General features: G+C 39.4%; 1 protein-coding gene across 4 annotated transcripts in view; it reads left to right on the top strand.

Annotated features, from left to right (window-relative positions):
- The window catches only part of LOC139387220 (A-type potassium channel modulatory protein DPP6-like), a 218,379-nt gene that overhangs the window by 138,086 nt on the left and 65,475 nt on the right, over positions 1-14,818 (top strand). Inside the window, exon 1 of one of the 4 annotated variants that reach the window (XM_071133299.1) lies at positions 11,143-11,265. The exons of the other annotated variants lie outside the window; for them this stretch is intronic. Within the exon in view, the coding sequence (XP_070989400.1) occupies positions 11,218-11,265 (48 nt within the window). The 5' untranslated portion in view covers positions 11,143-11,217. Of the gene's footprint in view, positions 1-11,142; positions 11,266-14,818 lie in introns of those variants that run through there. 4 annotated transcript variants of the gene reach the window in all.

Below are 14,818 nucleotides of genomic sequence, written 5' to 3'. Positions count from 1 at the left end.
GAAAGGTATGTTTGGCCTCTCTACGTATTAATATTTCCTTGGTGTGAATGAATTACTTTGAAAACTCTGATGTTGCTAGATTTTGATTTGACTGCTGTATAGAGCTTTGTAGATTTATATTTATGTATTTGGGAACGTATTGTTGGACTGTTTTTTGTATTATCTTCGTGTATTACCAAGATTGTTAGTATATTAGTTGAAGAATGGGTGTTGTGACTTGCTATTCACTGTCTCAGATGGTTCAGACATTTATCAGTGTGATCTATCCTTTGCCCCCAGTCAAACCTTTTGAGGTGTTTGTTGTTGCATTCTAACTTTGAAGAAATAGGGCTTTACAACAAATGAGTTTTGGTACACTTCTCTATCTTTCATTGCACATCAAATAAATGATGAAATGTAAACAAATGTTGCTGCACATTCCAGGAACAAGTTGCATAGTAATGAAAAAATATTTTTTTCCATTCAAGGTAATAGGAGCTGGGAATTTACTGTTGTAACAAAACAGAAGGCCTAATTGCTGAAATTCACAGCTAGGTTCTGTATAGAGAAGCTAACATAAAAGGAGTCTGACATTGGGCAATATGTGGTCCAAATAACTCTTCTCAGCTTGAAAAGAAAAGCAGTATTCAGAAAACCTTTCCCCGATGTTTACCAATAGAACAAATAGTTTTTATTTGAATAGTGTTATGCTATACAGGCTAGAAAGAACAAAGTTGCTATACCCCAAATAAAGCACACTTACAGCGAAGCATCCGATGAGTTAGTAGTAATGTAAAGTGTATAATAATGGACAAGTTTGGTTCAAATTAAAAGGGACAAAGTGCTGTTTTTTAGACCGATTTGCCTCATGATTTGTCAACTGGTGCACAATTTCTCTGTCCTTCACATCGGAGTGCTGCTGCAGGCTCTTTGCTTGTTTTGACCAATCAGATTCACTGAAATCACAGGTTGTGTGGGCCAGGCACAACACACAAAGCGCGCTATCCAATTTCCTTCTGTGTTTATTTAGCAAGCAGGGTAACTTTTTGTTTTTTATTGGGGATTTTCAAATGAATAATTTTCCATATTTGACAAATGTTTGAATTGAACTTTTATTTGTAAAAAATAAACAAAAATATGTCTGTTTTGTGGTATCTGTTGTCAACTCCGTCACTGGCTTGTCAGTGACTGAGTGGAGTCAATATTGTTTGGTCAATATTCTGAAAAACGATTTTAATCACTGTTCTGCAACATGCTTTAACAATTGAAGTACACTGAACAAAAATATAAATGCAATATGGAACAATTCCAAAGGTTTTACTGAGTTACAGTTCAGATAAGGAAATCAGCCAATTGAAATAAATTCATTAGGCCCTAATCTATGGATTTCACATGACTGGGAATATAGATATGCATCTGTTGGTCACAGATACCTTTAAAAAAAGGTTAACCAGTCAGTGTCTAGAGTGACCACCATTTTCCTCAAGCAGTACTGACACATCTCATTTGCATATACGGTGCATTCGGAAAGTATTCAGACACAGAGACTTTTTCCACATGAGTTATTTTACAGCCTTATTCTAAAATTTATAAAATTGTCCCCCCCCCCTCATCAATCTACACACAAAACCCCATAATGACAAGCAAAGACAGGTTTGTATACATTTTTGCACATTTATTAAAAACAAAAAACAGATACCTCTCATAAATACATGTACATGTACATGAAGTCAATGTCTCCTCCACTTTGAGTCAGGAAAGATTGACATGCGTATTATTAATGTTAGCTCTCTGTGTTCATCCAAAGGCCAGCCGTGCTGCCCTGTGCTGAGCCAATTGCATTAGGTCCCTTTTTGTGGCACCTGACCACACGAATGAACACTAGTCGATGTGCGACAAAACTAGGGCCTGCCTTGTTGATAGTGCTGTTAAGAAGGTAGAGCAGCGCTTTATTATGGACAGACTTCTCCCCGTCTTAGCTGCTGTTGTATCAATATGTTTTGACCATGACAGTTGGTCAGGGGTTATTCCAAACAGTTTAGTCACCTCATCTTGCTCAATTTCCACATTATTTCTTACAAGATTTAGTTGAGGTTTAGGGTTTAGTGAATGATTTGTGCAAAATACAATGCTTTTAGGTTTTTAGAAATATTTAGGACTAATTTATTCCTTGCCACCCACTCTGAAACTAACTGCAGCTCTTTAAGTGTTGCAGTCATTTCAGTCGCTGTTGTACAGTAGCTGATGTGTATATAGTGTGTATATAGTGTCATCCGCATACATACACACTGGCTTTACTCAGTGTCATGCCAGTAACATGTCGTTAGTAAAGATTGCTACGTCTAAGGGATAATGTTTGCTTTACGAATGTTGTTTTATGTTGTAAATCTAGTAAAACATGGCAAAATGTGAATTAAGCCCTGGAGCATTTAATAGTGCTATAAAACAAAACAAAAAGAGGTTTGGGGATTTGTATTATATATATTTTTAAAGCTGTTAGAATTAAACAGGCCTTTAAACACTTCTTGGACAATAATTGTAAAAATGAAATGGCTTTCATGGTGTCTGACAGAGTATGCACCCTGTTCCTCTGGGCTGGCCAGGGTAAACTAAGCGGTAAGGTTGTATATTTATAGCCCATTTGTTTGTGAGAAAATGTGAATGGGATCATTTGGTTTATATTCAAACTTGGGCTGACTAGGTTACATAGACTTTTTCAATTCAAAATCAATAAACACAATAGATGACATAGACTGTGAGTAAATGTTTAATTAGGCCTACAGTTGCATTGGGCAGGACTACATGAGGCAATCCTGCATAAAGCAAGCTCAGCCCTGTGAGTTTTATTGTCCAATCATGTTGCTTTCTCTGTGTCTGTGTACAGGTAACCTCATGTAGCAGGTGTAAAATAAGCGCCTTAAACTACACTAGATCCCCTACATACTGGTCTTGACGAGAAGGAAAAAAACAGTCAGAGGTTCTCTTCTGCACTGTTCAACCAAGTGTCACCAGGTTAACATCCAAAAGCGGAAGTTGCGTGCGTCACAGGCTCTCTTTCCATTTCCCCTGAACCGGAACATCTGGTTGTATGGGAGTCTGCACAGGAATATAGGAAGCCCCCCTAGTCCTTCTTTAAAATGTAATGAATATGAACAAGTACCAGGTTGATGCAGTTTGACAGGGTTTTCATCATCCCCAAGGCCAGGAGTTTTTCCAGGAGTTAAAAAATAAAACATGTGACCCACCACTCTGGAACATGTGTTTTAGTTTGGTCTGTAGAGAAGAGGAACTGTATTACCAATTGAGAAAACTGAGGATGACAGTGAGAGAGGCTTTCAAAACGTAACACACAGTTAGATAATGATTTTTTTGAAAGGATTAAATCTGATATAAATATCATTCTTAGTCTACACAGTTGAATTGGCCTACACCGGATTCTCCTTTATTCCATGCATATCCTACGTTTGTTTCTGTGGTTATCCTTCTTCCTTCCTCTCCTTGAACAGTAATTACTGAGGACATTTTGTATGGATGTATTCCTCGTCATGCCTTTGACTCTGCCCCAGGATATATTTAGCTTCCTTTCCCCTTTCACATGGCATGAACCAGGGTCTGTTAAATTGTATCTTTAGATTGATCAACAACATTCTCCTCCTTGAGTCATATTATTTCATCTTATTCCTGAAGTTCTGTACATTCTTCCAGCCTGATCCGATATTTGTTTGTGCAGGCTAGCCAACTCCTATGGTCATTGTCAGATTTGGCGTGCTATGTTTTTTTTTTCTGCTGTAGATAATGTATTAAGTCCTTGACCTGCTTCTGCAAAGCCCCCTGTTACTATTAATTCATATTTTATCGCTGTTCTTGTGCTCACGCCATGCTAGATTACCATGGTAACTACTTGCCAATAAATAGCTTTGATTTTAAAGGTCCTTTGACTTTTTTGTTTGACTCCTTTGTAAGCAGTTAATGAGGATGAATAAAGTTGATGAGGCTCATAAATCTGTTTTATGTCACCATAACAGCATATTCATGAGTCATGATGAAGAGGGTGTGGATCAGGGGTGGATTTATTCAGGTGAACGTTGCAGATATTTTGCAAACTGTTAAGATGACCATTTCGCTACACTCGCATTAACATCTGCTAACCATGTGTATGTGACAAATAAAATGTGATTTGATTTGATTTGATTTGACCTGTGGATACAGATTTCAATGTATCAATGTTGCAGGTAGAAATGTAAGGAATAGAGCTGACACAATGTCTATTCTACCTGAAAGACAAACTTATCTGTTCTACACAATACATTTCTATCTGATCGTTTTGTGACGTTTCACACTGCTGAACAGGAATTCTTGGTATTTAGCTTCCGAAATACTTGTTCTTGTTATTTGGAGAACCTATTCATGTCTTTAACACACTCAACATAAAAGTCTGAGTGATGTACTGCTGTTTCTTCTGTCATGATTTGTCATGAGTTTTTAAGAGTTTTGTTGCCTTCGATATGATTTAACTGTTTTGGTTAATAGTCTGCCTGAAGACAAATTGCAGTAAGTTGCTAAGAGGTCATTTTGGGTAATTTTTGTTTGTCACTAAACTATTCCACAAAAGTTGCTTTGATTAAATATTCATCACAGAGATGGAAGAGATGGCACAACATCTGTCTACTCCTGGTTTTCCCCACACTAGATATGAGGATATGAGAGAAGCATGAGACGAAGAAGACACCAGTGGAGTCATAACATAAGTAAACATGATGCAGACTGGCTCCAAGCCTGTGTTGATTTACCATGGGACTAGAGACCACACATGGGTAAGCAGACACCACTGTTTACAGTGTAAAGCTGCAATCATCAGACAAACACTTTTCACTCCACAACTGAACACACGCACGCTTTGAAAAGTTCCTTTGTAACTGAAGGGACTCTGACATCAAACTCATATAAGCCTACCGTACAAAAAGCCATGAAAGTAGCCAAAAGGTTAATGATAGCAATGAAAGTCTCCTTATTAAGATGACCATTGGATATTAACACTGCTGTGTGTGTGTGTGTGTGTGTGCCTGTCTCTGTGCTCACTGTGTGTGCGTGCACATGTATATGAGTGTGTGTGTGTATAAGAGACAGACACTCATGGCAAATTAATGATTTCCCTGTGAAACTCCCCTCATGGTAAAAGGGAGATAATGAGGTTGATGAAGGAGCCCTAGACTTGTTAATTACCCCTCTGTAATGACTGGGCGATGAAAAACGACTTTATTCAGACTCTTTTCCAAACTTCTCCCTCTCTATCATTATTACATGACAGATGGAACCACATGTTTTTACAGAACTGAATGGACAACCTTTTAGAATACAGATGAACTGTGACAAACTATGCCGCTACTCCCCAATCTTACTAGTTTAACCTTCTCTCTGACTTTACAGCCTCTGCCAAGGTGTAGAACAGAAGCGCTGTGGATGGGATGGAGGGTTGCTCAGTGCTATGTTAAATTGGAACAGAGAGGCAGCTTAGGCAGGTGTTGTGTGCTGCCAATTGGAAAGTGTAAGTGCATGGTGTGAAAAGCCAAACAGTCAGGGAAGGTCGGTCGGGGGCGGTCAGCGACGGCCAACTGGAGTGATGCCAGAGGGCAAAGGGGGCATGACAGACTATGGACTCTGGCTGGATTGGTCGGACAGCTGGCTTGGTCTTGTGGTTACCCTGGGAACACGTTGTTCCTTCCTGTAGCCACAGTATGGGAACCTTGAGACCCCTCACAACTACCTCATTGATCCACAGAGTCTAATATGGGTAGAGCTTGAAGGCACACAGTGTGTTACATGAGTGGACTGAAGATGTGCAGTGAGTTGGCGAGTTCTTTATGCAGCGATTATTTTGGCCATGAGAATCAGTACACACATGCACCCATGTACACACACCATTAACATACAGGCCAATAGGTCTAATCTTTCCTGAGAGATAGCTCTTAACATTGTTTTAGACATAGTTGGTTCAAAGTGGTTGTTGTCTGCAACCTGGATTGTATAAGACAGATACCCTTTGAACTGTAACACCAGTCTAGACACTATAATCCTCCTATTTGTGGAATATTACTATAGTGTGTCTTTAGTTTCTACATCCAATAGCAAAAACTGCCTGGGTAATGACTGAGTGGTAATGTACAGTATCTTAACAATGTACATTGAGTTGTCATAGGGTTGTTGAAGTAAATGGTGTTGACCAACATACAGGGGTGTGGCTTCCCTTGGTGATCACTGGAGGGAGCTAGCATACAGGCTGGGGCAGCACTGTGGACTGACGGATCATTGACTGACATGATGGTCAACACAAAGGGAAGGTTCTAGTGCTAAGACCACTATTGTGTTTGTGTCCTTGGACGGAGAGGAAAAATGAATATAAATAAATCATCTAAAATGTTGCTTCAGACAGTCAGTGTGTATGCATGCTCGAACGGCTACAAAAGACTCCACTGAACCACCATTGTTAGATTTCTCCAATTAAATGTGAATGTCTGTCCATTTGCTCTCCGTCTCATGTGGTGCTGAAATCTGCCAGGGAAGCTGTCCATCTCATGTGGTGCTGAAATCTGTCAATGGAGCTGTCCACAGTTGGTTCTGAAAACTGCTGCTCATCACTGGTTCCTGTTTATAAGTGGAGGTATCACATACCCACACACAGCCTACAGATATTCCTCTAGACATCTCCTCTATATGAGACAATGTACAAATATTGGTTTGTTCCTAATTCAAGCTTCCATCACTGAGCCAGGCGTATGTTCCCAGCTCTACTCTACTCAATAGAGGGGTGAGTTTACCATTTCCCCACAGATGACTAGTGCAAGAGGGCGGTCACTCGGTTGAGATTGGCTCTGACCTCTACAGTAATAGGGTATAGGCTTTTCATGATCGTGAGAATAGAATCAGTTTAATACAAATAAGCAGGCATGCAGGCTGAACTACAGATGTATCATCTTAAGGCCAGGCATCACACCCTAATAGGGATTCCCCCCCCCCCCCCCCCCATTTGTTAGACCCCCCCCCCCCCCCCCCCCCCCCTTAATCATATCACAATGGTCTTTGTCACTCATGGTCTTTGTCTGCATAACTAACTAACTGCATAAATAACAAGGAGAAATGATAATGGTCCCCAAAACGAACCCCCATTTGTTAGACCCCCCCCCCCCCCCTTAATCATATCACAATCAACTTTTACCAGTTGAATGTGGACACAAATATGATACTTTTTTTGTATTAAAATGTTTCTGAAATATTGTTAAAATATGCAAATTATGTGATATCATTAAATATGTGCCTATTTTCATATCACACAAATCCATTTTTTCTGGCAGATTTTTAGAATCAGCCTAAATATTGAATTTTGTTAAGACACTCCAGGACCAGATTTATACATAGCAGATTGTGGATAAATATGCTTCTGAGGCTGAGAAAAAAATAGCTGGTGTGTGAAACGAGTTTGACTTTCGGGAAAATGGCAGTTAAAGACAAGTACACTGAATTTAGACTGCCAAACATCCATTTAGACCCAATCACCATCTCTTCAAAGTAAGTTACCACATATAGTGTGAGCTTTGAAATTATGAATATATTTCCATGTTAAGAGGTTACAATTCATGAAATGTTGACTGCCTTTAAGATGCAGATAACACAGAAATGGGCTACATATGCCAGATTAAGGGCGTAAAAGTTAAAAGAAACAAGAAAGATAAAGATAAGTGGTAGATAAGATAAGATAACAATGGAGGGCCGTCAAACTACACAGGTCTAAGCCGAGGGAACTTATCCTCTAGTGCAATGCAATATGAGAGGTTAAAGGAGAGCTCAGGATGCATTAATATATATTTTCATTAACTTTTTTACTTTTTAAAATACTAATATTAATGGACCAAAATACCAATAAATCCTAAAATTGATAAGTAGATGCCGAGCAATAATTTTAGCCTGACGTGCCTGGCCTTAATATGATCACCCTTTTAAAGGAGAACTTTCCTGCAACGCCAGATATGTATAACTTGTAGCGTATTTGAGGTTTAAAAGGTCTTCTGAAGTTTGTAATTTCCACATTTGAAATTTCAGACTTGATTTTCCTTTATGAAAAATGGATCAATCCCTACAAAAAATGTCAATTTAATTATAATCCATATAATAATTCACATTTCCTGTTGGTGCAGGATTATGTCCTGCTGTAGCAAGGAGGATCACATTGAGATCCTACCTACATCTGTAAGATCTCCTTTTGAACAAGGTGTATACTGGCATAGAGATAAGGTATCTCTATGGAGTTTACAGAGTGCTTGAGATGCAGGCAGCCCCAGTAAAAACAGAGTGTCTGATGGGAAGGAATGGGAACTATTTATACTACATGTGGGAGTAGTATTATGTAACATCACTTCTTAAGGGGCTGCATGGCCACACTTTCTTTTCAGAGACTCGACTTACTGTAGATGAATGCTCTGTAGAATGGTATTCATTGTGGGTGTTTATTGTGAGTATTTCATATATAAATTATACTAATTAAATTATATTGCCATGTATGCATATGGGAGGAGATGCCTACACTGCTTACTAATTAGTACAAACATCATTACAATTATTATGTTTTTTCTCTGTGGTCTTGAAGAGTAAACAGGTGTTTATTGATTGATTTGAGAGGTGTAATCCATTCAAGGCTCCTCTATTTTTAGAGACTCATGGTCTTTGTCTGCATAACTAACTAACTGCATAAATAACAAGGAGAAATGATAATGGTCCCCAAAACGAACCCCCATTTGTTAGACCTATCACTGTGAGTCAATTACTCTCTGGCCTTCCTCTGAATGGGGGCTTCAACAAAGGGACCACCAGATCATTGAATCATCATCAAGAATACCTTGGTCAATGGTCAGAATCACAAAAATATATCTTGGCCAATCAGAATGCAGCAGTAACCCCACTGGAGGCCATATTAACTAGACTAAGTTACCTGTATGTTTGCTGTTATCTCTTTGTTGCTAGGCAACAGTGACTAGGGTCTGGTTTCAAGGACAAACTCTTTACGCATAGAGAGACTATGTCAATGCTTGTGTCCTTATCTGCTTAAAAATAAAAATAGTAGCTAGCAAGATGGAGACCTCACAGAGGTTATTTTTAATGATTGCATTTCACAAGTGGCTAGTTTGCATCAACTACCTTAACTCAAACCACTGCAAAGGTTTTGCCTGCAAAATGTTGTTTCGAGTTGTGACGTTCTGGCATGTCTGCCTCGTTATTTTTTGGGAGAGCTGTTTGTCTGAAGAGGACACACCGGTTTCTACACAAGTTTTCTGCTGCCTAGGGTGACGTTTTCGAGACTGTAATTGAGGTGTCCGCTGCGCTTACCTTCAGCATCTCTCTCACGAGGTGAGGATATGTGCTCCCTCAACCTGCAGATAGAGTATATGGTTATCAATTAAATCAGCACACAATGTTATTTACCAGACCATTGGACTACATCATTGTTAGTTTATAAAGTGAGGAAAAGTCAAGAGCTCCAATCTTATAAACTTGCTGCTTACCAAATTATGCAGAACCAGTGGCTCATAATCTATAGTTGTAATGATTGCATGAGGAACTGGAGAAACTTTAAATGAGGATAATAGGCTAAATCTACCGCACACCCAAAACCCATTATTGAAGGTGCTGGAGATAAAATGCCCAACAGGAGAAACAGGAAAAAGTCTCCGCACACTTCCAGTCACATCCTAATTTATTTTAATAATATCTAAGCTTTCGTCAGTCGACCTTCATCAGAGCAAGCTGAAAGCTTACAGTAGCTACTATTAAAATAAATGTGGATCTGACTAGAAGTGTGCAGAGACGCTTTCAAGTTTTTCCAGTAATGAATAAAGGAGAACCTGAAAAGCATAAACACTAATAACCAAGATCATGTAAGAACTCACATTCTCATTCTTGAAACTTGAATCACCTTCCCCAGCAATGCAGACCCGTGTTTCTATGTGAGCGTGTGTCCATGCGCGCCATTGCTGGCAATAGGGCTGGGGTGCCGGCTGCTCAAAGTGAGCTGAATAGGTAGACACATCAGGTCTCAGAGCGGAAGGCTCCTCAGTCCTCACAGCTCATTGTGCAGTGGGGAGGAGGAGAGGGCTGGATTGGCAGACTTCTAAAATTAGGCTCTGTGGTTGAAGGACAGAACCGTGTGCTCCCATGGGTACCGCGGAGGCACAGGGACTCCAGGACAATATAGAGGGCAAAACGTGGTTCAACATGAATTAGCCTTGAGCAAGACCTGTAAGCGTTAGGAGGGAGAAAAGCAGGAGAGGGGTAGGAACAGTGCCAACATTAATTAACAATGTCAATGTGATCAAAATGTAAGGATTGTCTAATTAGTTGGGCTTAATTGTGTTACAGAAACTAAATGAGAGGTTTTAAGACAGACAAATGTATAACTTTTTTTTAAGAAAGTGCATTGATGGTTTCTAAGTTTTGTGGGTGTGTAGTATAATTTTTACTATTTTTATGCATGTTTGTAATTCTTGCTTTCTATTCCAACCCTATTTGCATAGTTGCCTCAGTTGGAGAACACCTTGTGTAGTTGCAGTGTAGATTAATCTTTAGTTCAGTGCAAAATATTTAATTATTCATAAAGTAAAATAAAAGATCAGCAAAACATGACCTAAGAAATCTGACTGACAACACTTTATTTTTATAGCCTAACTATTTCACTTTTACCTTCACGTTTGATCTACCATTTTATTACTGTAGGAGGATATTCTAAATGCATTTTTATTACACTTTTTGGGGTCAAGTTTCAACTGTCATCTGCAGCAACACTGGTGCAGAAGTGGTCAGAGAACTGGTTGAACATCAGATGTGATGATGATGGTGATAATAATAACAATAATAATGGAGAAAGCTGAATTGCTCGACCACCCACCAAATGTCACTTTCTCTGTGCTGAAGCAACTGCCAGTGCCATATGCAGTCAGCTGCAGCGATGATTGCTTTACCAAATTATAGTCCTTGTCAAAACAAGAAAAGGCGTCCGTCCGTGTGACATCTCGGGGATTGGTGTGAAGTTGAGCGCTCTCTCTCTCTCTCTTTTTTTCTCTCTCTCTTTTCTCTCTCTCTCTCTCTCGCTCTCTCTCTGCATTGAAATGTAAAGCACGGTACGGTTCGCAGCACTCCGCACCTGTCTGTTCAGGACTTGACAGCTGTGATCTCTACGCTGTGTAGTTAGTTATCATGACTACTCCCAAAGAGCCAAATGCGACTCAAAAGCAAGAAGAGCAGGTATGGAATGTTTTACTAGTGTATTGGTTATTCATAAATCGTAGACAAATATGTTAATAAACTATTTAAAATACATTTTAAGAAACTGCACCGTTTATTCAAGACATGGTCAGGATAATCTACAGATGTTTGCTGACAGTGAGGGCTGGGTCTGATCCTTTTCTCTGCTCACTGACAGACATTTTATAGCTTAATAGATGTATTTATGTATTTAGCAAATATCTTGTCATGCAGACATCGGGAGCTATTCAAGCTTTCGTCTGTCTTTACAGTTTACATTTGAGTCATTTAGCAGATTCTCTTATCCACAGCAACTTACAGTAGTGAGTGCATACATGTTTTTCTCTTTTCTCACAGTAGTCTGCATGTGGAGTTGTATACAATGCCATGAGAATAATTACTGAAGCTTTTCTAATTTCTGTAAAAAAAAAGGACAAAAAAGAAACACAATCTTACCCAACCTGATGTTAATATGTTGCTGGTCATTGATGTCAATGTTCACTTTTAAGACATGCAACATCCTCATCAGTTAACATTTGCATGGACCATTGTAGACAAATTAGATATTTATGTATAACTTGAGGGTTTTTGTTGGTGGTGGGTGAGTAAGGGCCGTGGCTCATGGCGGAGTCATTGTGTATATAGGCAAAACTTTGGAACTTCTGTTTGAATATTTGATGGGGTTTTAATGTCGAAAATATGAGTGAGCATCCTGTATATTGTATACTTGTCAAGATCAATAAAGAACCATCCTTGATTTGTTGCTTATAGACAACAGGATATCAGTGTGAAAATGCTTCAAGACCCATGGCAATCGCTCTCTGACCTTAAAGACCATCTTGCAAGTTAAATTTGGTTAAATTCTTCTAATTAAAATGTAATATACAGCCCTTGTAGATGGCAATGCAATATACATTTATTTGTTTCTTCCATTTTCCCACCTGGGCTGCTAGAAAAAAAATGTGTGTGACGCATATGCACTAGTAAGCAACACCCCCTCAAGTGCATGACGAAGCCTGTGATTTTGCCTATTTGTTCAGGTGAAGACCGTGCAGACGGCTCTGGCTAGCTAGCAGTGATTCTGATTTAGGTTTTAAGACAAGACCTCTGGGTAGTTTTTGAATGGATATTTCCGTAATGTGTCGGCACTGATAATATGTTCCTGGATGGGATTAACATGTGTGCTGAGTAGGTTCAGCAGAAAATCTCATGAACACAATCACATTTCAGTATGTGTGTTTGATTGATGAAGGGATGAAATTCTGTCTGTCTGTCTGGAGATTAGTCTACAGTACATACGTCCCCAATTTCCCATCAGATAGTGTTAATTTAACTTCTTTTCAATATTCTTGTGGGTTTCTGTATCACAGACTTAACCAGAGGTGAAATAATACCTGAACTAAATAAGTGTTTGACACAAACTCTTTCTCTGTAGCTGCCGGAATGCAAATTGGAAGTCAAAGGAACATCTTGCTAATAGTCTTTCGATTTGTGCTGGATCCTTCAAAGATCAGCCAGTGTGGGGAGTCTCCAGATGTACTGTATCTATCTCTTCAGAGGTTGTGCCCAACACTCGCTGAACATTCCGGTTATCAAGACTCAAGAGAAAGGTCAAAGTCTGTTGTCAGGGTGATAGTTTTCTCCTGCTCTAATGAATACTCCAGGCTTGCTGGCTATTTGCATTCTCAACTGGAATATTCAGCAAGCTTAAAAAGGATTAGACTTTACAAATAAATAATAGGCTATTTAGTATTTATTAGGATCCTCATTAGCTGCTGCCAAGGCAGGATTAAAACAATTACATCTAAACACAACAGCCTACATAATAAATAAAACAATATATCATACAAAACATTATTACTACAATACTACAATATTGCTGTGTGTGTGTGTGGAGGGAGTGCATGTGTGTGTGTGTATCCGTGTTCTACCGTGAGGTTTTATGTTTTTTTAATTTGATTTTACTGCTCACTTGAGGTACTTGATGTGGAAGAGAGTTTCATGTGATCATGGCTGTATGTAGTATGGCTGTATGCGTTTTCCAGCATCTGTTCTGGATATAGGAACTGTGAAGAGACCGCTTGTGGCATGTCTTGTGGGGTATGTATGGGTGTCTGAGCTGTGTGTTAGCTGTTTGAACAGACAGTTCGGTGCATTCAACATGTCAATACCTCTCACAAAGACAAGTAGTGATGCAGTCAATCTCTCTACTTTGAGCCAGTATTAAAGGCCAGCGGTGCTGCTCGGTTCTGGGACAACTGTAATTTAATGTCCTTAGTGGTACTTGACCATATAACTGGGTAGTAGTCCAAGTGTGATCAAACAAGGGCCTGTAGGACTTCAGAGCAGTGCTTTATCACAGACATACCTCTCCCTATCTTAGCTTCCTTTGCATCAATATGTTTTGACCATGTCAGTTTACAATCTAGGGTTACACCAAGCAGTTTAGTCTACTGTAGCTCCTCGATTGCCAGATTATTCATTACAAGATTTACTTGAGGTTTCGGGGTTAGCAAATGATTTGTCCCAAATACAATGCTTTTCGCTGTTGATTATATTTAGGACTAGCTTATTACTTGCCACCCATTCTAAAACTGTCTGCAGCTCTTTGTTATCGAACTCCATAGATGTCTCTTTGTTCAGCCAGATAACATTGCTGCCCTTTTCTGTTCTTTCTCTCGTAACTTCTTCAAACTCTGTAAGGTCTGAAATCTGGATGGTACTTTACATTTGAATCATTTAAAGGCAGTGGATGGGGTAAGGGTGATAGACTAGAGACACATCTCAATTCTTCACTGGCTAGCCATATCAGCTCTGTGCTGCACAGCTAACCGCCAATATTCCCATGAATCCTAAATAGTAGCTAGCTAGTTAACACTGGTGCTAGGTGCATTTTTGTTTCTGAAATCATATCAGAGAATGAACACACACACACACACACACACACACACACACACACACACAGAGATAAATGTGTGTGTGCAGTGTCTTAGCCCTTTCTACTGCCAAACATACAGTTGCTATTCTCATCTCATCATACCTTTGCAGATGCAGAGGCATAGAGCGTATTTATACCTCCCACTCACTCAATCTCCTCTGAAACCATGCTACCTTGTCTTCAAACAACTCCCTCTCTTGTTTTTGGATGCAAATATTGGTAATTATTGTGTTGTGTCGCAGAAATCATTTTTACAATTTGGCATCATCCTGGTCTATGCCAGACTTCTATGGTGAAGTTAGCTAACCTTTAGCCAAAATGTGATAGCTGCCTGTCTGTGCCTTCTGTCTGTTGGCCTGTGCAGGTGGCTGGGCAAGGATAACCTTCTCAATACAGTGCATTCGGAAAGTCTTCAGACCCATTGACTTTTCCCACGTTTTGTTATGTTACAGCCTTATTCTAAAATGGATAAGAAATACATCAATCACCATCAATCTAAACACAATATCCCATAATGACAAAGCAAAAACAGGTATTTAGAAACACAGTGGCCATCATTCTTAAATGGAAGAAGTTTGGAAACACCAAGACTCTTCCTAGAGCTGACTGCCCGGC

The sequence above is a fragment of the Oncorhynchus clarkii genome, chromosome 28, assembly GCF_045791955.1.
Source record: "Oncorhynchus clarkii lewisi isolate Uvic-CL-2024 chromosome 28, UVic_Ocla_1.0, whole genome shotgun sequence".
NCBI classification, from domain to species: Eukaryota; Metazoa; Chordata; class Actinopteri; order Salmoniformes; family Salmonidae; genus Oncorhynchus; species Oncorhynchus clarkii.
The sequence above is the reverse complement of the archived record's forward strand: the minus strand, read 5'-3'. Positions and strand labels throughout refer to the sequence as shown.